The 24126-nt window shown below is 43.4% G+C and overlaps 1 protein-coding gene and 1 long non-coding RNA gene across 2 annotated transcripts in view; one reads left to right on the top strand and one right to left on the bottom strand.

The window, feature by feature from the left end:
• The window catches only part of LOC306814083, a 432110-nt gene that overhangs the window by 72533 nt on the left and 335451 nt on the right, over positions 1-24126 (bottom strand). The gene's annotated exons all lie outside the window — the stretch shown is intronic.
• LOC306814074 (zinc finger SWIM domain-containing protein 6-like) overlaps positions 1-24126 on the top strand; it is a 254808-nt gene that overhangs the window by 141599 nt on the left and 89083 nt on the right. Inside the window, exons 2-4 of the mRNA XM_079329787.1 lie at positions 2092-2448; positions 20748-20896; positions 21422-21572. Of these exons, the coding sequence (XP_079185913.1) occupies positions 2092-2448; positions 20748-20896; positions 21422-21572 (657 nt within the window). The remainder of the gene's footprint in view (positions 1-2091; positions 2449-20747; positions 20897-21421; positions 21573-24126) is intronic.

The raw sequence follows: 24126 nt of genomic DNA, 5'->3' as shown, positions 1-24126 counted from the left end.
GCCCTACGCCTGCTGCTGCTGCTGCCAGGCAACGCCGGGAGGAGGTCCTGCCGATCCCGACGAACGTAGGGATGGGAGTCTCAGCCTCACGGACACGTCCGAGATCTCAATAGTGGCTCATTGGTCTGGGGGTGTCATTCTTCTTAACTGCCCTTTAGGTTGCGGTGATTAAACAGTTACAAAGGACATATTGCAGGTGACTTGGCTTGTTAGTTGAGATGATCTGTGAACTTGGGTTCGGTGTTGGTTGACTATTTTTGTGAATCTTTTCTTCAACAACAACTTCCAGTAATGGTGGTACTGGGAAACTTCTGGAGATTTACATATAGGGTGTGGCTAACTTGATAGGCAGGCAGCAGCAGGCCGGAAATGAGGTAAGGGAAAGGGCGGAAAGGGTAAGGCCGGAAATGAGGTAAGGGGAAGGGCGGAAGGAGGAAGTAACTGGGATAGGGGAAATACAATAAACCAGGGTTTGAATTACATAGGGACTACATTTAACTGGGGAAAAGAACATAACAACTTGATCAAAGAACCAACAAACGAATGAGTGGATAGAACGATAAGGTAAGCAACAATCTTTTTAACTCTTCTAGCAATGTTGTTTTATGGTTTTCAGCTAAGACTTTTTACCACACATATACTCCAAAAAAAACCCCCCAAAATTCTGCAGTGATAAAGTATTGAGAGCCAAAGCTGGGCCTTAACGGTTGGAAAACAAAGATGGGTTCAGGTCTGATCTTCAGACAACAGCATTTAAGACCTTGGTTCAACAGGGAACTCTGTGGAGTAGTGGCTGGAGTGAAGATCTTTCTTATGGTATGCCATATGTTCTTAAAATATAAGAAAAACCAGGTTTTTTGCCTTGTGCTTTATTATGCCAAGTGGAGATGCACACTTCTGAAATAGTATGTGCATGTCTCATTGACTATTATGAATCTGATATCCTGTGTAACTGCAGCAATTTCCATTTCCCAAGAGCTACACCAACATAGCTGCCCTACCAGATTGCTTGGGTTGATGATGAGCTTTAGCATCAGCTCAGTGGCTGGAGAGGTGAAAGCAATGAGGTTAAGTGATTTGTGTCAGTAAATTGGTGGCAGAGTTGAGATTAGGACCAGGGTTTGTGCCACTAGAGTGCACTATTTTCCTCTTGCTTATTGACAGAATGGGTAAATTTGCTGGTAGGTGCAGACTGGTGTGAGGTTTGGAAAATTGCTGCTGGCTTGCTGAACTACTGGGAGTTTCACATTGGTCTTAATTGGATGCAACTCTGCTTCTGCAGCTATCACTTACCAAGTGTGAGAAATGACTGCTCACTTTAAAATTTTCAAAGTTTTATTAAACCTTAACAAATACAACAAAGGACTGAATAAGGAAAAAGAGCAGTGCACTGGGAGTATGCGACAGTCTGCCATGTGCTCGTCTACAAAAGGGCTGCTCCGCCTTTTATACTCCTATGGTTGCATCAGCCAACCTTGGCCCCTCCCAAAGTCTGTCAGTCAACTCTCATTTGCCGTCCATTGGTGGAGACTACTTTCTTGCAACCTGATTGGAGGTGACATGTTCTCAGGCCGCGCCTCCTTAGCAACAAGCCTTCCCTATTCCCAACTGCCCCATGCACACCCTCCCTCCACATGTCTTGGACAACCAAGGCTGTCCAGTGGCAACAATACCGAGGGGGGAAAGGGGGCTGTGGGGAAAACAGAAGATGTTCAAACAAAAAACAACCCACAATAACATAACCACACATCTATAAAAATTCTCTTAACACACATAATAGTAATCCCTTAATTGCGAGAGCAAATAATCACATTACCTATCTATAACATCAAGTAACTTTTCCTTAATATCAAACTTTTATGAATGTTGTGATGGAATGGCAGAGGGCTTGTAAACCAGCTTCTTTTGACTTTATTTGGTATAAAAAGGGTATGACAGAAAGGCAGGATTCATCATACTTGTAATTAAAGCCAGTTCTATGAGATATATTCTTTATCAGAAATACATGATGACTTTTGCTAGATTAATTAAAAGTTATAAAAAATATATGGTACTTTATGAATGTAAGACCTCCTTTTTTTCCCTTCACAGGTTTCCACTTGAGTGGCACTGTGACAGACCCTGCAATGCAATCGGAGCCAGAAACTGTTTGCAATGTAGCTATCAGCTTTGATCGTTGCAAGATTACCTCAGTGACCTGTAGCTGTGGAAACAAGGACATATTTTACTGTGCCCATGTTGTGGCACTCTCTTTATATCGGATCCGCAAGCCAGATCAGGTCAAACTGCATCTTCCCATTTCAGAGACACTGTTTCAAATGAACAGAGACCAACTACAAAAACTTGTTCAGTATTTAATCACAGTGCACCACACAGAAGTTTTGCCAACTGCTCAGAAATTAGCAGATGAAATTCTTTCTCAGAATTCGGAAATCAATCAAGTCCATGGTAAGTTTGATGCTTTTTCTTTTGTTTCATTTCCTCTCTGTTTTTTGAACTTTCTCTTTTTTTTTTTTTTTTTTTTTTTTTTGGCACTCAGGATTATGTAATTATGTAATTCAATGTAATTACTTTGTAATTTTTATGGTGTTTACATTGTGGTGTTGTGGTCAGTTCATCACATGTTCTTTCTGCCGTTGCTTTCTCCTCAGGGGGACGACTCCTAACACTCTTCCCCTGCTCCAATGTGGGCTCCCTCTGTCCTGGTTGCAGTAGAATGCCCGTTGAGCAGTATATGGGTGTAACAAACAGTATATTTGACTCCTGTCTGCCTCATTTCTGATGCACTGTTAATGATGGGTTGTTTTCAGTAGCTGCCCAGTTCACACTTGACACCTCAGACTACAAGATGGATGTTAAATGAGATAAGGAAAAAAGAGGCAACTCTGCACACCAATGACTCAGCTGTGATAACTCCCTCTGGGGAAGCACCATCACAGTCACACCCATCCTGAGGTGGTCACCTCTGCTAATGGGCCATAATGGACTCAATGGCACTAGCAGAATAGGCAGATGCAATAACTCACAGTATTACATTATTCCATTTTGAAAGTCCCCGCCCTGGGGGAGGTACCAAACATTACCACCCGAAACTAAGCATATATAATCTCTGGTTTTGGGGATTTAGGACATCACCACCACCACCACTTGGCAGATCCAGAGGATGACCAAAACTTCCACTGCTTTCGACTGCAACCACCACTTGGTAGGACTGCAACCATCACCCTGACCAACAGGGTGCCAGGTTGTACTCTGACTTTGTGGGTTTAAGCCAGTTTTCTGTGTATCATTGCATTTATTGTAATCTCTATTAAATTGTAACTTCATCCTGAAATCTCTCTGTTGGTATAGGGCTAGGAACGGCGAAAGGATATAACAACACCGACCTCCTCTGAAGGCAGAAGTACTTTATTACAAAATTAGACACACTTTTATAGACTGGATCATAGAACAAAGGATAGAAAAAGCTCGTTGGTCCGAGGAAGGCAACACCTCTTGAAAACATGCCTTTACCAAACATCACGTTTCTCACACACTGTTCTGTGATCAACACCATGTGTTAAGCTTTGATATTAATTCCTTCACTTCTGTTTTCCTTTGAGTAGCTTGGGAAAATCCAAGATGCATCTTTCCCTGAGTCTTCACCAGTATCCACATCTCTCTTAAGGTAATTGAGTGGGGTTCATTTCTCCCACCAGTTTACTTTCATACCAGCACACCCTCCCACTGGAAACAGTTCTCCATTTGTAGGACTCTTCCACATGATGCAGTCCTTCAGGAACAGGCTATTCAAGTGTAGGTCCCTCACAGGGTCACATCTCCTGCCACCAAATCTGCTCCAGCATGGGGTCCACTCTCCACAGGGTCACAGGTCCTGCCAGGACCCTGCTCCAACAGGGGCTTCCCACGGCATCACAGTCTCCTTTAGGCACATCCACCTCCTCCAGCATGGGCCTTCTCCACGGGCTGCAGCTGGATCTCTGCACCCCTGTGGGCCTTCATAGGCTGCAGGGACACAGATGTCTCACCATGGTCTTCACTGTGGGCTGCAGGGGAATCTCAGTTCTGGCACCTGGAACACTTCCTCCCCCTCCTCCACTCACCCTGGTGTCTGCATAGTTTTTCCTCTCACATATTCTCATTCTTCTCTATGCTAGCCCAAATAGCTTCTGTGCTGTAATTTCTTTCCCTTTCTTAAATATGTTATCACAGAGGTGCTACCACTTTCACTGATGGGCTTGGCCTTGGGCAGCAGGGGTTTTATATTGGAGCCAACTGGAACTGGCTCTAATGGATGTGGGGGAAGCTTCTGGCAGCTTCTCACAGGAGACACCCCTGTAGCTTTCCCACTACAAAAACCTGGTCATGCAAACCCAATACACCCATAGAAGCTACTGTGGAAAAATTAACACTAACTCAGTCAAAACCATCACACCAGTCCTCTTTACATTTTCTGTTATTAGCACTGTCCACTTCACAGAAGTTCATGTTTTTCTTTAATGCTATGCACTACTGAACAATTGTTATATGTTACCCAAAAGTTATGAAATTAAGCACATGATTAAATTACTTATTTCTAAGCTTTCAATCATTTTGGGGATCTAAGGCATAATATTTTTTAATAAGCAATTTTATTAGCTTTGTTTCTATATAACTACTATTTAGAATCATTCTGAATACACTAAGTTTATAAAGCCAGTTACTATTCTGTTGTGAATCAACATACAACTTTATTGGTTTCTAGCTTGGACCATTCAATCTTTGCATAGTACACATGCTTTTAGTTGTAATTGTTTTCCCATATCTTCTTGATTCTGCCATGAGATTATATTTAATAAAAATTAATCTGCATTTTACTTGTATACTTAAATTCTTAAGATTTTTATACAGTTAAGTTTAAAAAATTCAGCATGGCTGAGTAAATAACGTAGCATCGTTTCATTTGAAGATTAAAACAACTCTTGTGATACTTCAGAAATAAGGACCAGGGAAGCAGTTTATTTATAAGACGCTACGTTCTGCCGTTATATTAACAAAAATTTAGAATCATAGAATCACAGAATCATTAAGGTTGGCAAAGACCACTGAGATCGAGTCCAATCTTTCAATGATCTCCACCTTGTCAACTAGACCACAGCACTAAGTGCCAAGTCCACTTGTTTCTTAAACACCTCCAGGGATGGGGACTCGACAGCCACCCTGGGCAGCCTATTTAAATGCTTGACAACCCTTTCCATGAAGAAATTCTTTCTGATGTCAAATCTGAACCTCCCCTGGCACAGCTTGAGGCCATGTCCTCTTGTCCTCTTGCTACTTGCCTGTGAAAAGACACCTACTCCTGTTGCTATTGAGCTAGGATGTAGTGAAAAAATGTAGCAACATGGCTTCCTTCAGAGGCAGAAAAGAAGCAAAAGCCTTTATTAAAGAAACAAATACACTTTTATAGACTAGAGCGTGGAACTGAGGATAGACTTGATTTCATTGGTGCAAAGAAGGTAACACCTCTTGTAAACATGTTTTTACCAAAACATCATGTAGCTCATGGACTCTGCAGGTGCTTAATCATTGTTATTAATTCTTTCCCGAGTAGTTTGTAAAGACATTAGCAACCATCTTTCCTATCTAGGTAGTTCCGTCCCAGTTCTTCAGAAGAAAAGCAGCAGTGTAGAAATCCTATCGGTTGCTCAAGAATGATGAGTATGCTAGAGGGAGAGGAAGCAGACTAGATCAATTGGTGTTCACTTTGGAGAGGAATACACCTAGGGTCGATAAGTCAGTGTGTAGGTGCAGTGTAAGCTGCAAGGTGTGCCCTGGGTGGAGGAAATGGTTGGAGCCCCAGGCAATGAGTTGTGATCAGGCACCGACCCTTTGCCTAACTAGGAGCAAGCAGACCTGTGGCTCTGCCCAGTCAAATCACCTAGAGACCCTGCAGAAACCAATGAACAATGAGAAGACCCCAGATTCAAAACCAGCATTGGAATGAGTGCACAGACTGTAGTAAAAGTCCAGGGAATCCTTTGTTCAGGGTCCCTCTTCAGAGGCACCACCGCCAGCTGTTATTGTGTCACTGCACCATGATTAAATTACTTGAAGGAAGCAGAGCTCTGAGACTGCTATGGGAAACCTGGGGTAGAGCTGGTAGGAAAACCTGGTTTTGACTGTGTGTGGTGTGTGTAGGGAGACAAGTGAGGCACCCATCAGCTCACTGGAGCCACCTGCTGTGAAGGGGCTTTGGCCCCAGCAATGAAAATCTCGGGTCAATGGTCAAATTATGAAATTTCCTTAATGACTTAACTGTAAGTGAATGTAGTGATCTGGAAAAGTGCCTGGTTTAGAGATGTTGAGATGGTCATGTCTCGACCCCAAAACAAGAATAACATGGGCAATGTGAGCTGAGCCTTCTCCAGCAGCAACATCAGGATGCCTGGCTGCTGTCAGGGCTGCAAATGGGGTTTGTATTTGTGCCCAATCTGACATGCCTTCTCCTTGCCTTGTTAGTTCATGGCTGTTCCTGAAGACTGCCAATCATATTCAAAGATCAGCGAATTACAAACCATAGCTATTGCCAGCTACATATATATTGAAAATTCTTTATACATTCTGGTTAAAAATTTGGATCATACTGAGTTATCCTAGGTTACAATGTAAAGGTGTGCCCAAATGTATATATTCTATCACCATCTGCTGAAACCAGGTGGGGCAGTGATTCTTATCTCTGTGGGAGATATCCTCTGCTAATAAGCCATGTGTTAAAAAACAGGTGAGGCAATGTTCTTTATCTTTCCCAAGACCCATCCTTCCTCCAGGAAGATATCTTCTGTTAATAGGCCATTGAGTCCCACTGCATGACTGATAAAATTGTATCATCCCATTGTGAGATGCTCCACCCAGGAAGAGGAGCCAAACATTTCCTACCTCGATTAAAACTGAGATTTGGAACACCAAGGCAGCCCTTATCCACTGGTTTCCAGAGGACAAGAGCTACCAGACCTTCCTACAGGATCACTACTTCAACAAGACCATTTCATCTGAACTGCTACCACCACCCTAACTAGTGGGTTGACAGGTTGTATTCTGACTCTGTCTGTGTTTTTTTTTTTTCTTTTGTACTATTGCATGTATTTTATTTTTCTCTTTATTTTTTTTCTATTAAATTGTATTTCTGACTTGTAGTGTCTCACTGGTTTTGCTTTCAAACCATTACATATTTTTGGCCCCCAACGTGGGGCAGCATGGTACTGAGAAAAGTCAGAATTACAGTTTTGTATTGTAGAAGCCACCTATTTGCTATGATGCTCAACATGCTTACGTGGGTCTTATATCTAGCACTCTGTATTTTTCTGCGCATCAGGAACTATCTGCAGGTTGTAATGCTCCTGTGTAGACCAGGGTATGGTATAAAAATTGATTTATTGGTGTATTATGTCTATTGCATGATAACCTCTGAGGCAATTAACATCATTCAGAATATATACTCAACTTTGTTTGCTTGTCCTAGTCTAGGCAGCTATGTCTGGTGCCTCAACAATCACACCCAGCCCCTGGGGGAGGGGTAAAGAATGATTTTTTCCAGCCTTTCAGGCCTGACACAACAGTTTTTGGAAATGTTGAGTTCCCCCTGGATGCCAAGGACAGCACAGTGTTGTTGTTAGTTCTGCTTTGTCTTCTCTGCACAGCCTGCAACATGCTTAGAAACAAAACACTACATGGTGTGGTTCTGCGTCTTCTTGAGGAAGAGGGAAAAAGAAACAAAGCTACAGCGTCCATGTCCACTCAGAATGTAAGAAAGCAGAAAAGAACCAAACGTAAAGCAAGTGTCCATGTCTACGCAGACTGTCACCAAGAAAGAAACTAAAAGTGCCATCAGCAGCTCCACACAAATTGTCACCGAACTACAACAGCCTAGACCGGTAGCAGTTGCCCCCATTCAGAAGAAGAAATCAAAGAGCAAATCAGTCAAGATAGTGACTGACAAGGGTGGGGCAGGACCTTCACACCCAGTGGAAGAGTCAGAGCCAGAAATCATCACTCACTCTCTGTCCCAGGGCGAGCTGTGTGACCTGTGGAGGGAATTCACTCGCCAGACAAATGACTCCATCCTGACCTGGTTGCTACGCATCTGTGACGCTGCAGCCAATGACACCATTCTGGATGGAAGTGAGGCCATGCAACTGGGATCGCTGTCCCGGGGTGTGGTCATTGACCAGGGGATTGGGAGAACCCAAGAAACTCTCAGCCCCTGGCGGCGACTGCTGACAAGTGTAAAGGACTGATACCTTTATAAAGAAGACCACCAGGTGCAGCAAGGAAAATGGAGCACAATGGAACAAGGTATCCAATGCCTGAGGGAATTGACTGTGCTGCAAATAATTTTTTCAGAAGACGAGAGATTTCCTAAGAGCCCAGATTGTGTCCGGTGCACATCTTAAATGTGGTTGAGTTTCACACGGCTTGGACCAGAGATGTGCTCCCATTATATGGCAGCGCTGCAATGGAGGAAAGGTGAGGACATGGTAGGCGTCTTGGTCAATAAACTAAGAATTTACGAGGACACTGTCACTGCCCCATTTCATACCCATGTCTCTTCTGTGGAAACAAGGCTGGTTGAGCAAGTCTGGAACTTGATTGAAGAGGGCCATCAGAAGCAGAAAAAGGAACTTAAGGAAGAAAACTACCACATCTCATCAGAACCAAGAGTCTCTGCCATTAGGAGCTGGTGTTCCCCAGCCAGAGAGAGAGGATACACTCCACGAGGTAACCTCTGGTTTGTTCTTCAAGAGCATGGAGAAGACATGAGGAAGTGGGATGGAAAACCTACCTCGTCCTTATCAGCCTAGGTACATGAACTGAAAAGAGGGGCACCTAACACAAGAAGCTCATCTAGAGTTCCCACAACCCATCCTTCCTCCAGGAAGATATCTTCTGTTAATGGGCCATTGAGTCCTGCTGCATGACTGATAAAATCACATCATCCCATTGTGAGATACTCCACCCAGGAGGAGGAGCCAAACATTTCCTACCTAGATTAAAACTGAGATTTGGAACACCAAGGCAGCCCTTACCTGTTGCCGTATGAAGGGTTACAGTGCGGTGAGTGAACACAGCAACAAGGCACTCTCTTGCTTGGTATAAGAAAGAGCAATTTATTGAAGGAAGCCATGGCTTTAAATAAGATAGATTGTGAAAAACAGAATACAGACAGTTCATTTGACAGAGAAAGAGACACCTCTTCTCCCTGGCTTTCCCATGAATCTAGCAGGTGTTTATTTCTGTTATGATTCTTTCTCTTATGTTTACAATAAAGAAAAAGTCTCTAGTCTGGGAAAAATCCTGGCTGGACCTGAGAAAGTTTCACAGCCTGAGAAAAAGACTCAGAACCTGAGAAAAAGGACTGGCTGAAATGTGCCTAGGCCTTCAGCAGTGTCCACAAGTCCCCCTTCTAGTTTAAAAAAAGAAAAGAACGAGAAGTGTTTGTAATCCTCCACAGGGCCCTTGCAAAGGAGAACAAACACCACTCAGGAGATCTGTGGATACCTGAAGTGCCTAGGGAAATCTTCATACCTGGTGCTTTTAACAAACTTAATTCTAAAACTTAATTCTAATACAATAACAAAACCCATCACCATTCACCAGACTTATCAAATAGTGAAAAATCCATTGTTAAGTGATTATTATAATACAACAATGAAAACTATATCAACAGTTCCAACATGAACAGATGAATGTCCATTCCCTGCTTATAGAGGGATCATCTGGCCAGTGTTTTCATCTGGTTGGTGTTTGGTGAGCTGGTCAGCATTTGAAGACAGAGCTGTGATCACACTCTGCCCCGGTGCAGGTCAGGGCAGACACCTTGATGGTCAGTAAATCCTGGCTGGAGCTGAGAAAGCTTCATGGCCTGAGAAAAAGACTCAGAACCTGAGAAAAAGGCCTGGCAGATTTTGCCTAGGCCTTCAGCAGTGTCCACACTTACCTACTGGTTTCTAGAGGACAAGAGCTACCGGACCTTTCTACAGGATCACTACTTCAACAAGACCACTTCATTTGGACTGCTACCATCACTCTAACTAGTGGGGTGTCAGGTTGTATTCTGACTCTGTCAGTGGTTTTTCTTTTGTACTATTGCATGTATTTTATTTTTCGCTTTTTTTTTTTTTTTCCTATTAAATTGTATTTCTGACTTGTAGTGTCTCACTGGTTTTGCTTTCAAACCATTACATGAGTGTAGCCTATATATGATCTTCTGAGAAAATACTGCTCTGAGTCAGAAGTACCTGTAATACTATGCTGAATAGCATTGTAGGGCTCAGACCCACAGCTTGATGTCTTAAGCTTTTATAGTCTTCTTACCCTGTGGCATGAAAATATCACTGGTTTAAGTATAGTAATGCTGAGCCACTGGGGAAGGTATAGTGCAAACTGACTGAATGCTGCCTTTTTCCCAACCTAGAAGTAAAACTCGAGATAAATTTAGTAAGGAGGTAATATAAGAGCAGATCTTTGTTTGAAGGTCTTCAGGGGCAGTTATGGAAAGATGTCCACAAAAGCCCACCCCTCCAGGGGTGAGTATATTTTTATAGGTTTCAGGAAATTAGCATAATTGATAAAAAGCACCAATTAGGAGGACATGTGGTGTCCATGTCAAGCCCCTTTTCTGGATTCCCAGCTTCGGCACTAGCTGTACTTTGTCCATGAAATGTATCTCAAAGACTTGTTTTCGGCCTTGGTTCCCAAGAAGAACCAAGATAGGATTTGGGCCTTGTAACCTCCGAGGCCTGGAGCTCTGGAATTTGTTTTATCTTTCTACCTAGGAAAAAGCCATGGAAAAGTACTGGGAAAACTAGCCACTAGTACAGTAGGCTACAGAGCTACAAATATATGTGTGAAGAATGCGGAGAACATATAAAAGAAAAAAAAGCAAAAACCGAAACAGCATTGTGATGAGCTTTTTTATAAAATGTAAACAGTTATGGAAAGAATTTGGGGGATTTTTTTCCCTGAATAGGGAAGTGTAACTGAGAAATTTTAGGCTTTTTAAAATACAAGTTAAAGTAGCCATACTGTCGCCAAAAACCAGGAAATAAACTCTCCAACCAGTTTGTTAGGTAAGAAAGTTGGCAGTGCTTTATTCGGCACTGAGGTACATGGGGAATCATTCCACCAATAATATACACCAATTATAAAAACTTCTATTTATACATTTTAGCAAACAAAGGAATTTGTGTTCATTGGCTACAAGTTGCATAGTTCTACTAATTAGAATTCAATCCTCTATTGATTAATGATTTCTTGCTTCTCATGCTAATTAGTCCACATTTTCAGTTTTTTTATTATCTTTTTCCCAGATAGGGAGAGTTTCAGAACAATTGTTGAATTGTCTTTTTTAGTTTCTTCCTTATCTCTGGTTTCTACACAATGTCCTTGTAGTCTATAAATTCTGTACTCCTGGTGTCCAGTTCTCAGCAATGTATCTTTCTCCCAGGGTTTAACTTTCTCCCACAAGTCTGAGAGCACCAAAGCATTTCAAGTGCTAGCTTTGTTTTTCTAATACATGGACATCACCCTGAGCTTGCCCATCAGCCAACAGTTTCCTCCACTACTGCATATACTCCTTTTTAAAGAAATATAACTTGTGCAATATATATTGTTGAAATATAACTTGCAACAATACCAAGATTATTTAAAGATAAATCTCCTTTCAAGTGGGGGATAAATATATGTGTTTTGTATATTGGTGCTTTTTATATATTTCCTTTTCACAGGTTTTTCCTCTGTTTTAGAGCAATGAAGTATTTAAACTATTTGTAAGGTGATACTGCAAACCTGGGTCTGTTCAACAACTGCACTGTTTGATCTCATGTGGCTTGATTTCCCTTTTAATCTAGTTTTTTCAACTGAAGACTTATCAGCATGTGATACATGTAGCTGACTGTATTTAAAACCCCTTAAAATTAACATGGTAAAGATGGAAGCACTCACAAAAGGGCAAGTTTCTCATTCCTTGGGGTTTGTACTGTCTTGAACTAGATTCCTGTCTTCTAAGACAGTCTTATGATTCCTGTGGCAGGCAGAAGAGTCCTTTCACATCTTCAAAAACACAATTTCTTATTAATCTAAAAAAATATATAGACAATAATGCAATGTTCACAGCTGTAGGCTCTGATGTTGGAGGCAGTTTAGGAAGTTGCTGCACTGAAAGAGTTTTACTCTCGCAGCAACTAGTAGACAAGACATCCCTCTGAACCTCTAAATCTTCAGGTTGTATTTTCATTGAATAAAGCTTCTGGCATTCTCTGCAATCATTTAAAAGATTCACTTACATGGCAGAGGTACAATTGTGAAATAAAGGCTTAAATCAGTTGAATCAGTGCTTCTATACATCTAAAGAGTTGTAGCTATCTTTGCTTTTCATGTTCTCAGGACTTCTTTGAAAGCAAATTTTTACAAATTTGACCATGCAATTTTCTTTCACTGCCAGTATCCTTCTTTTAGTATTGGCTATAGAGGTAACACAATCTGGGATTTAAAAGTGATAGTGTGATGCAATTCAATTTCTAACATCTTCTCAAAACCTAAGAGAGATAGAGATTATGAAGTGGTGACAAGCCCAAAAACAAAATGCCAGGTTAACTTCATGTTGGGGGTTGAGTGTTTTTCTATTACTGTGTCAATTGAAAGAATTTTTCCCATTATAATGCCAATGGAGCTGGCCGGGTTACACCCAGAATCTCTGATGACACACACGGTGAGCCAGGAGCCGCCGCTCCAGCCCGTTCCCACCCGAAACCGGCATGGCTGCTGCCACCCCCTCTCCTCCTGCCTCCGTTCCCGCCTGCCCTGGGCAGCTGCCGGGCTGGGACTAAGCACAGAGACAGCGTGCCTGCATCTAAAGGGACTGACACCGAGTTATCTATTCTGTTTTGTTGGTAATTTGAACAACTGCTGTTGTTTTCTGCTTGTTCGGTTAGATATATTAGTAAAAGAGCTGTTATTCCCACCCCCTTATCTCTGCCTCATAGTCCTTGATTCAAACAATTATAATACTTGGGGGGAGTGGAACCAAAGTCTCTATTTCAAAGGGAAACTTCTGCCCTTACTGGCAGACACCTGTCCTTTGAAACCAGGACCGATTTTGGCGACCCAGACGTGGGGCCTGTGGGCACTGAGTTGACAGTTAAGACAGGAATAACAGCTCTCTTAAGTGGCAATATGTTGTCTGGTTTAATCTGGTTTGTGTTCCATGTGGTCACAGCCATCTCCCTCCCATTTGCAAGCCTTTATTTGAATATGGGCCCCCTCACCAAAGTTACTGTAGCTATAATCCGATTCGTTTGGTGGATTGATTATGTCAGGAATTCATGGGGTTTTAATTTTTTCTGGGAAGCGATTGCATGGATCCAGAGTTATACTACTCTAACTGCGCGTTTCTGGGGTTATTTCAGTAATGGTACTTACTGTGAGGTAACGAGTGCAAGGGAAATTTTCTCCCAACCCATCACCCAGTTTTTTGAGGCTACCCCACCGGTTCTCAAGGATTTCAGATCTGCTTTAATTGCTAGTGCTATTAATCAGTGGCTGGTGTTGCTGATAGGCCTATTCTACTTAGCATTCAGAAACAAGGGAATATTGGCTTGGACAACAACTCTGATACCTGCCCCAGGGACTAGGGATGTTGCCCCAGAACCTGCCTCTGCCCCAGGGACTAGGGATGTTGCCCCAGAACTTGGCTTTGCCCCAGGGACTAGGAATACTGCCCCAGAGCCTAACCCTGCCCCAGAGCCCACCGCAGAAATGAGCCACCCAGAGTGGGTGGGGACTCTAGTGAAGGATATAGAGCAAATGTTAAAGGAGCAAAGCCAGATGTTGAAGGAGCATAGCCAGATGATGAAGGAGTATTTTTCTCCAGCTGGTGAGAAGCCTTCCCCCTGCCCTAAAGAGGGAGAGTCAGATGGTGCTGCAGTGGAACCCGTAGATGTTGTATCTGTCCAGGTTCCAGCTGGATCACAGGAGCAGCCACAGCCAGCAGCAGTTGCCCCTGTGGAAACTAGAAAATCTAAGATTAAAACGAGGCACCTAGATAATGGGGATCAGGAAGGAGGGTCCGCACAACCAGCAAGGGAGCCAGAGGTTGAGATCGTCACCGAGTCCCTCTCATACGATAGTCTCCGTAACCTGCGTAAAGACGTTGCACAGCGGGGCCGTGAGCCCTTTACAACTTTGTTACTCCGGGTATGGGACCTTACGGGAACAGGTGTACAACTGGATGGAACTGAAGCCAGGAATTTGGGATCCTTGGCCCAGGATTCAGGTGTGGACCAGATATTCGTAAGGGAGCAAGGCCTCCTTTCCCTCTGGGACCGGCTTTTAATGAGTGTGAGAGAGAAGTTTGTACACAGAGAGAGAATGCAGGAGCACCACCGTAGGATGCGCTGGAAGACCCTTGAGGAAGGGATCCAGCAGCTGAGAGAGACAGCAGTATTAGAGGTACTCTTTTGGGAGGGATGGACAGCATGACAATGACCCTGACAAGGTCAACTGCACAGGGCAGATGCTATGGAATTTGGCAACCTTGGGTCCATCTCAATAAACCACCTACATAGGAATGATTAATGCTGATAACCACCCAGAGACAGTGTGTTCTGTTGCCAACAAACTCAGAAATTTTGAGAGCATGATGAATGGCCCAATGCAGGCCAATGTCTCTGCCTTGGCCAGGGACCTCCAACAGGTCGAAGATAGGATGAGGGATATGAGGGAGGAGATGATGGAAAAGATGAGGGAAGTGAGGGACGAGGTGAGGAAGATCAGCGTAGCACCAGTACGAGTCACAGGCCTCCAAGTCAGAGCTTCACGCTCCCCAGCTAGGGAGAGAGGGTACACCTCACGAGCTGACCTGTGGTTTTTCCTGCGAGACCATGGGGAAGACATGGGAAAACGGGATAGGAAACCCAGTTCTGTCCTGGCAGCACAGGTGTGTCAGCTCAGGGAGGGAAATGCTAACTGAGGGAACCGCACTAAAATGAAGGTAGCCTCAACCTCCCACAACCAAGGTTCAGGGTATTACAGCAATGAGGATGACCTGTCAGATCCCCTGGAAGGAACCTCCACTATGTATGCCCAGGAAAGAAATAATAACCAGGGCTAGAGGGGCCCTGCCTCTAGCCAGGGAGAGGCATGAGATGACAGGATGTATTGGATAGTGTGAGTGCGATGGCCTGGCACATCAAAGCCACAGAAACATAAAGTGCTAGTTGATACTGGTTCCCAATGCACCCTGATACCATCAGAACATGTGGGGAAGGTACCTGTTTCCATTGTTGAGGTGACAGGGGGATCACAGGAATTCACTTTGCTGGAAGCTGAGATTAGCCTGACAGGAAAGGGGTGGCAGAATCATCCTATTGTAACTGGCCCAGGGGCACCGTGCATTCTAGGCATAGACTTCCTCAGGAACGGCTACTACAAAGACCCAAAGGGGTTCAGGTGGGCTTTTAGAATAGCTACTGTAGAGACAGAGAGCATTAAGCAGTTGAACACCTTGCCTGGACTTTCAGAAAACCCCTCTGCAGTAGGACTCCTGAAAGTGACTGAGCAACAGGTGCCAATTGCCACCATGACAGTGCACCGCCGGCAGTACCGGGCAAATTGAGATGCTGTGATCCCCATCCACAAGATGATCCGTGATTTAGAGAGCCAAGGGGTTGTCAGCAAGAGCCACTCACCCTTCAACAGTCCTATCTGGCCTGTGCAGAAATCTGATGGAGAATGGAGACTGACTGTGGACTATCGGACATTGGATGAAGTGACTCCACCGCTGAGCGCTGCCGTGTCGGACATGCTGGAACTCCAGTACGAGCTGGAGTCCAAGGCAGCAAGGTTTTATGCCACCATTGACATTGCAAATGCATTCTTCTCCATTCCTTTGGCAGCAGAGTGCAGGCCTCAGTTTGCTTTCACCTGGAGGGGCGTGCAGTACACCTGGAACCGACTGCCCCAGGGTAGAAACACAGCCCCACCATCTGCCACGGACTGATCCAGGTTGCACTGGAGAAGGGTGAGGCTCCAGAACATTTGCAGTACATTGATGACATCATTGTGTGGGGGAACACAGGAATGGAGGTATTTGAGAAAGGAGAGAAGATCATCCAGATTTTGCTGGGAGCTGGTTTCACCATTAAAAAGAGCAAAGTCAAAGGACCTGCCCGAGAGATCCAGTTCCTGGGAGTGAAGTGGCAGGATGGACTGCGCCAGATCCCCACTGAGGTCATCAATAAGATCATTCCAATGTCTCCACCAACAAGCAAGAAGGAAACACAAGCTTTCCTAGGTGCCATAGGCTTTTGGAGAATGCACGTCCCTGAGTACAGCCAGATTGTGAGCCCTCTCTACCAGGTCACTCGCAAGAAGAACGATTTCCACTGGGGCCCCGAACAACAGCAAGCCTTCGCCTAGATCAAACAGGAGATCGCTCATGCAGTAGCCCTTGGCCCAGTCAGGACAGGACCAGAGGTAAAGAATGTGCTTTTCTCTGCAGCTGGGAACCATGGTCTGTCCTGGAGCCTTTGGCAGAAGGTGCCTGGTGAGACCCGAGGCCGACCCCTGGGATTCTGGAGCAGAAGCTACAAAGGATCTGAAGCCAATTACACTCCCACAGAGAAGGAAATCTTGGCTGCCTATGAGGGAGTTCAAGCTGCCTCAGAGGTGATTGGCACAGAATCACAGCTTCTCCTGGCACCCCGACTGCCAGTGCTGGGGTGGATGTTCAAAGGAAAGGTTCCCTCTACTCACCATGCCATTGGCGCCACATGGAGCAAGTGGATTGCCCTCATCACGCAGCGCGCCCATATTGGCAACCCAAATCGCCCTGGGATTTTGGAGATAATTACAAACTGGCCAGAAGGTGAAGATTTTGGTCTCGTGGACGAAGAGGAGCAGAAGCAAGTGACCCAGGCTGAAGAAGCTCCACCGTACAACCAGCTGCCAGCAGATGAAACACGCTACGCCCTTTTCACCGACGGTTCCTGCCGCATTGTGGGGATGAACCGGAAGTGGAAAGCAGCCGTATGGAACCCTACACGTCAGGTTGCACAAGCTACTGAAGGAGAAGGTGGATCGAGTCAACTTGCAGAACTCAAAGCTGTTCAGCTGGCCTTGGACATTGCTGAGAGAGAGAAATGGCCAAAGCTCTACCTTTACACTGATTCGTGGATGGTAGCCAATGCTCTGTGGGGTTGGCTGGAAAGGTGGAAAAAGGCTGACTGGCAACTTAGAGGTAAACCAATCTGGGCTGCTGATGAATGGAAAAACATTGCCACTCAGGTAGAGAAGCTCCCCGTGAAAGTCCGTCATGTGGATGCCCATGTTCCCAAGAGTCGGGCTAATGAAGAACACAGGCACAACGAGCAGGTAGATCAGGCTGCACAGATAGAGGTGTCAAAGATAGACTTAGATTGGGAACACAAGGGAGAAGTGTTCCTGGTTTGATGGGCCCACGATGCCTCAGGTCATCAGGGTAGAGACGCCACCTATAAGCGGGCACGAGACCGAGGGGTGGATCTAACCATGGACAGCATCTCTCAGGTTATTCATGACTGTGGCACTTGCGCTGCCATCAAACAGGCCAAGAGGGTGAAGCCCCTCTGGTATGGGGGCTGGTGGTCCAAATATAAGTATGGAGAGGCCTGGCAGATTGAGTATATCACACTGCCTCAGACCCGCCAGGGCAAGCGCTACGTGCTGATCATGGTGGAAGCCACCACTGGATGGTTGGAGACTTACCCTGTGCCCCACGCCACTGCTCAGAACACCATCCTGGGCCTGGAAAAGCAAGTCCTCTGGAGGCATGGCACCCCTGAGAGAATTGAGTCAGACAACAGGACTCATTTCAAAAATAGCCTTATAAACACCTGGGCTAAAGGACATGGCATCGAGTGGGTGTACCATATTCCCTACCATGCACCAGCAGCTGGGAAAGTCGAACGGTGCAATGGTCCGCTTAAAATTACCTTAAAGGCGCTTGGTGGGGGGACTTTCAAGAACTGGGAGATCACTCTCCCAAAGGCCACACGGTTAGTGAATACCCGAGGTTTCACTAACCGAGCAGGCCCTGCCCAATCAGAGCCCTTGGGAGCAGCAGATGGAGATAAGGTTCGAGTGGTACACCTGAGAGGCATGTTAGGATAAACTGTCTGGTTGAACTCTGCTTCCAGCAAAGACAATCCTGTTCGTGGGGTGGTTTTCGCTCAAGGACCAGGTTGCACTTGGTGGGTGATGCAAAAGGATGGAGAGACCCGATGCATACCCCAAGGGGACCTTGTTCTAGGGTGAAATATCTATGATACTGTGCCTGTAACTGCATGTATGTATATAATTTAAAGTTTTGAATATGATGTAGCATGTTGGCATGGAAAAAATTCGGGGTGGATAATGTTGGGGGTTGAGTGTTTTTCTATTACTGCGTCAATTGAAAGAATTTTTCCCATTATCATGCCAATGGAGCTGGCCGGGTTACACCCAGAATCTCTGATGACTCTAGACAACAGAGGAAGGTGGGAACGGCTCCCGGAGGGGCCTCTGAGGCTTCCAGGGGGGCGGGGGGGGAGGAGAGGGAGGGGGGGACTCGTGTTTGCGGCGAGCGGGGAGGAGGACGCCCGATCTTCAGCCACGCGGCCGGAGCACAGGAGAGCCAGACCCTCTGTGATCACCTGCCCTGCATCTGCCCCGTTCCAGCCTCCTGCCTCTGCGGACACAGCTGATCACCCAGACACACACGGTGAGCGAGGCGCCGCCCCTTCACCCCGTTCCCACCCGAGACCGGCGTGTCCGCTGCCGCCCCCTCCTGCCTCCGTTCCCGTCTGCCCTTGGCAGCTCCAGGCTGGGACTAAGCACAGAGACAGCGTGCTCGCACCTAAAGGGACTGACGTCGAGTTATCTATTCTGTTTTGTTGGTAATTTGAACAACTGCTGTTGTTTTCTGCTTGTACGGTTAGATATATTAGTAAAAGAGCTGTTATTCCCACCCCCTTATCTCTGCCTCATAGTCCTTGATTCAAACAATTATAATACTTGGGGGGAGTGGAACCAAAGTCTCTATTTCAAAGGGAAACTTCTGCCCTTACTGGCAGTCACCTGTCCTTCAAACCAGGACACTTAAGTATTGGGCATGATTAAAATTCCTTACATCTGAGTATGGTGATGCACTACCCTTTTTTTCCCCTGACAGTCTAGATAAGTGCTTTTCAACCTTTTCAGTTAGAATACCTGTTTAAAATATCCAGTGAAGATTCAGCTTTCCTCAGAAATATGTGGATTGTTAAATAGCGCAAGAACTTTTTTTTTTTTTTTGTCAGACTTTAGAAAAGGCCGTAAGGGGAAAATCACTGATCTCAACTAGACAATTTTATTTAGCGCAACCTGTGGCCAAAGCACTCTGGTGTAAATCCAGTCACTTCAGTTGGCACTAAGCTAATTCAGGTAGAGTTGCTTTGAATTGACTGTGTGCTGATCACATTGCCTGATGTAAAAATGCTCCTTCAGAAGCACCACAATCTCACACAGCTGTAACTTATTTATGTTAATACCTTGAGTGAGAAATGACTTGGGATTTGCTTGGGGATTATTTTTTATTCTTTATTCTTTGTTTAGCTTTGCAGAGCCATCACAGCTCAAAGGCACTGAAGTGATGATTTTCCTCATGTTCATCAATAGCAGTGCTCATTAGAAGTAACTTAAACCTGAGAAAGATTGCTGAAGGTACAGAAATCACACAGGTGTTCTGGGGAGAGTAGTTTTAAGATTCCAGTTGTTGAAATTATTATGTTAAGTGTAATTTTGTTTGTAAAAGCATTCTAGAATAACTGCTGAGGTGAGAGTGATTTACCAAAATAAGAGTGTTGGTCTAATACCGATACTCAACGGTGACGAACAAAAGAGTCTCTAACAGTTTAAAGTTAGAAAGTGTATGTTTATTCAGCACTGGGCAGCAGTGTGAGGTAATCCTCTAATATGTACTGCAAAATTACAGGTGATCACAAAGTCTATTTATTAGCAAAGGATTCAAACAAATACATATTCATAATAACAGCCCCTCCCATCCCCTGCTTCCAATGGTAATTAGCTTGAATAGCTTTAAGCATGTGTGATTGAGTTCTTAAATTAAGTCTGGGGTCATTTTCGTGGGGAGGGGTCTTAAAAGGAGGAAGTAAGGCGAGTCTTCCTCACTCTAAACTCTTGACTATTTCTATCACTGACAATACAAATGATTTCTGGGGATAGTCCAATTTTCCAATGGGTTTCTGGTTGCATTGTCTATGTTCCTTTGGATCTGCTCACTAGTTTCGTCTTTTCCCATTGTAAGCACAGCTGAGCAAACATGAAATGACAGACAATCAATTATTTAAGTTTCAGATAACTACTCCCTTCTAACTTTTAATTATTTTCAGCAAGGTAATTAAAATCCTAATTTTCTAAGATTAATGTTTCAAGAGGAAAAGTCTCATCTTGATTTTAATTTTTTTTTTTTTAATAAAATATTATTTGTTTAAATACCTTTTCTTAAGCTGTCATTTCTAAGTGCTTAAGACTACTTAAGAGAAATTTAGGTCTATTTTAAAGAACCTTTAAAGTCAAGACATCCAAAATGGAGCAATACACAAATCCAAAACCCTTTGCAGTACTGATTTGCCCTGGACCCACAAACCTCTTTTCTTTATATAGAACATAATTATTTGTCTTCTTGCTGTGTGCAGGTGCTCCCGACCCAACAGCAGGTGCTAGTATAGATGATGAAAACTGCTGGCATTTGGATGAGGAACAGGTCCAAGAACAGGTTAAACTCTTCCTCTCCCAGGGTGGATACCATGGATCAGGGAAGCAACTGAATTTGCTTTTTGCGAAGGTATGTTGAGTACTCAAACTTCCCTCTTTTCTTTCCCTCCACCCGCCATCTAGTCTGTACTTGTTCAGGTCTCACTCAAAGTCCTGTTGTTCCAAAACAAGACAAAGCCCTGGGAACATGATAGCAAGTTAATAATGCAATGGGAAGCAAGCTGGTGTGTTTTGAGATGAGTTTAAGGATATGAAGTAGCATTTCAACTGTCTACAGCTTTGCTGTTCTCTTCCTTCCTACCCTCAAAATGTTGGACAGACCTGTAGAAATTATGGTCTTGCAGCAGCTTGTTTAATACACCTGTTGATTAAATGTGGAAGAAGTGTGTTTGCAGAATTGCAATGGCATACTGAAACTAAAAATTGTTAAAATTGGGAAGGCAGATTATTTTTTCTACTTAAAAAATTCACATCAAATATATAAATTATATGTCTTATTTAACAGAGGTGGAATGTTTAACACTTCAGCATATTGTCTGTACTGTGGTTTGTTTTGGGGTTTTTTCAAGTTTATATTAAAAGACTCATTTCCTAGGTGCGAGAGATGCTAAAGATGAGAGATTCAAATGGAGCTCGCATGTTGACGTTGATAACAGAGCAGTTCATGGCTGACCCGCGTCTGTCGCTTTGGACACAACAAGGAACTGCAATGACTGACAAGTATAGGCAACTCTGGGATGAACTGGGTAAATGCATAGACTCCAAAATCATTTAGGTGTTCATGTGTATAATGAAGAAAATTACATATTTGGGGTGTAAACTTATTGTGGTACTAGGTAAAGCAAGTTAGAATTTTCTTCAGGTTTTCTTGATCAGTTAAGGTTGGATGAAATGGAATTTCTGATCTACTATATGAGACAATTAGAGTTGGAGGAGAGAAAGCATACTATGAAACAAGTATGATTGCAACAGGTTGTAAGTACCTGAGGAAATATAAAAAGAATAAAACAAAAAGTGGAAATGTAGCTACAAAACTGAGGGTAAGTATAGAAGCCACTAGAGCTAAAGTGGAAAGCTTAAGGAAGAAATCAATTAACAACTAGAGAGAAATAGAAGGCAAAAAGAAAAGATTTTATAAAGAGTATGAGAAGATAGCAACAAAGGAAAGCAGAAGTCCCTTACTGAGTAGGAAAAGAGATCAAGTAACAGAGGCTATAACAACTAACACTGCTTCACAGGAAAGGTCACTTGTGACCAGATATAACGTACTATGGAGAGAAGAACACATGCTTAAATGGGGAAAGAATTATTTAAACTGTTGAAGCCTGAAGACACTTTAAAGTGTTCAAGAAACTCACTGAGAATTTTGAACTGCTGCTTCAAAAGTTCTCAAAATCTATAGGAATTCATGGTAGGAAAGGGATGTTAAAAACAACTTGAAGGTAAATGTCACCAATATTTTAAAGGTGGGTCTGTGAGTGGAAAGAAGAATATTAAGTAACCACCAGCATTGTTTTCTTAGATGTAAGGTACTGGAACAAACCACTAACCAGTTGGTATGTAAGCATATAGAAGATAAAAGCAATTATTTTCAATACAGTAATAAATCTAATTTGTTTCCCTAAAAGATAATTCACTGAGTGTATGAGTTAAGGAATTAATATGTATATGTTAGCTGTAGTAATGTTTTGAATGCTGTCTTGGAGGCTTTCTCAAAGCAAATTGAAAAGATGCAGCCTAAATGGACTTGTCTTGTGATTCATGGGTCTTGGAGTAGTTACCTGTGCTGTCATTCAATCTGGAAAGACACTTCATGTTTAGGCTTACAAGAATCTGTCTTGAGATGTGTTCTGGTCAATATTGCTTTTCCTGACTTATGTGGCATGAAATATTAAAATAAATATATATACATATAAAAGCAAATCCACAAAACCAAACAAAAAACCCAAAACAAAGAAACAAAATCCAACAAAAATAATCCCCAAACAACTCAAAACTTACTAAAGATGCCCCTTGGGACAATATGTAAACACTGCAGAGAACAAAGCCAAACCCATAATGCTCTTGGTACATTTTAAAGGTCCAAAATCAAGCTAAATGTTGCATTAAGAGTATAGAAATTTAGCAGAAAATAAAGCCCCTTGTGTTCCAGCCGGTCCTCAGAGGGACTGGGTGCAGCTAGGCTTAGTTTCTAATTAGAACTACTACAATTCCTTGTCAATTTAATTCCTTTAGTCCCCCATGAGTTGCATTAGCCAATGTTTATATTTGTTCAGTCCAATGATATAACATCATTCAATTCTGGAATGCTGTTAACTGGGGTGTGAAAATTGACTCCAGTACCCATCCCACGACAGTTCCAGCTATCTGGTGTTGCCATTGATTTTCTGATTCCCTTTTGATTTGTCCCCACAGAGCTAGTGAAAGAGGTTGCTTCATTCAAAGGGAGCAAAGTGTTAATAGTCCCAGCATGTGTAGCCATTGCCAGCCTTTTATTAGTAAGTCAGTAGACTGTATTCCATCACTGCTAACCCACACGGTGTGCTCCATAAAGGTTATACTTAGTTCTGAACAAATTATGTCAAACTCAGTATCACTGTTAGTCAAATGAAATCAAGTGTCATTGAGTGGGGTGATATGGTTTTGACAAGTACAACCTAACCTTAGAGCTCAAACTAATGGGCTCAATCTCTGAATTTCAGTTTCATTGGAGTTACAATTATAAACTCCAGTACAATTCCAATTATGATATTTTGGGCTGTTTGAGCAAGAAACATTTAAATTTGTGCCCAGAACATCAACCTGTAAGGGGTCATCTGGTAATCCAATTGTTCTTTCCCAATCAATGCACCAGTTGGTAGTTGCATATAATGCCAGTCACCGCATTGTGGCCTTCCCCACTCTCTTGGAATATGCATTCCCCATAGTGTATCAGCACATGTATCCTCAGGAAGACAATAAATTGCCTCAATTGAGTCACTATTAGTCTCAAATTTCAATGAGGATGTTACAGTTCCATATAGTTCCATATAGTTGTATTATTGTTGGTCCACTTTAAAACATATTTTCCTTCCTCAGTTTGCCAAGTCAGATTTGTGTGATTTTTCCACATAACTTCCCAAGTTTTAGTCAAACCCATAGCGAAATTCCCCAAGTTACTGGTGAGTTGGCAGATGGAGGAAAAGGTAAACGTGGTGATTTGACTAACATTATATGTATGTCCAAAAACTCAAATTAACTGCAATGTAAGATTTCAAGCAATCCCTGAACTTCTGTCTAGTGACAGTAAGAATAATAAAG

This window comes from Erithacus rubecula (genome assembly GCF_903797595.1).
Source record: "Erithacus rubecula genome assembly, contig: SUPER_W_unloc_1, whole genome shotgun sequence".
NCBI lineage: Eukaryota > Metazoa > Chordata > Aves > Passeriformes > Muscicapidae > Erithacus > Erithacus rubecula.
The sequence above is the reverse complement of the archived record's forward strand: the minus strand, read 5'-3'. Positions and strand labels throughout refer to the sequence as shown.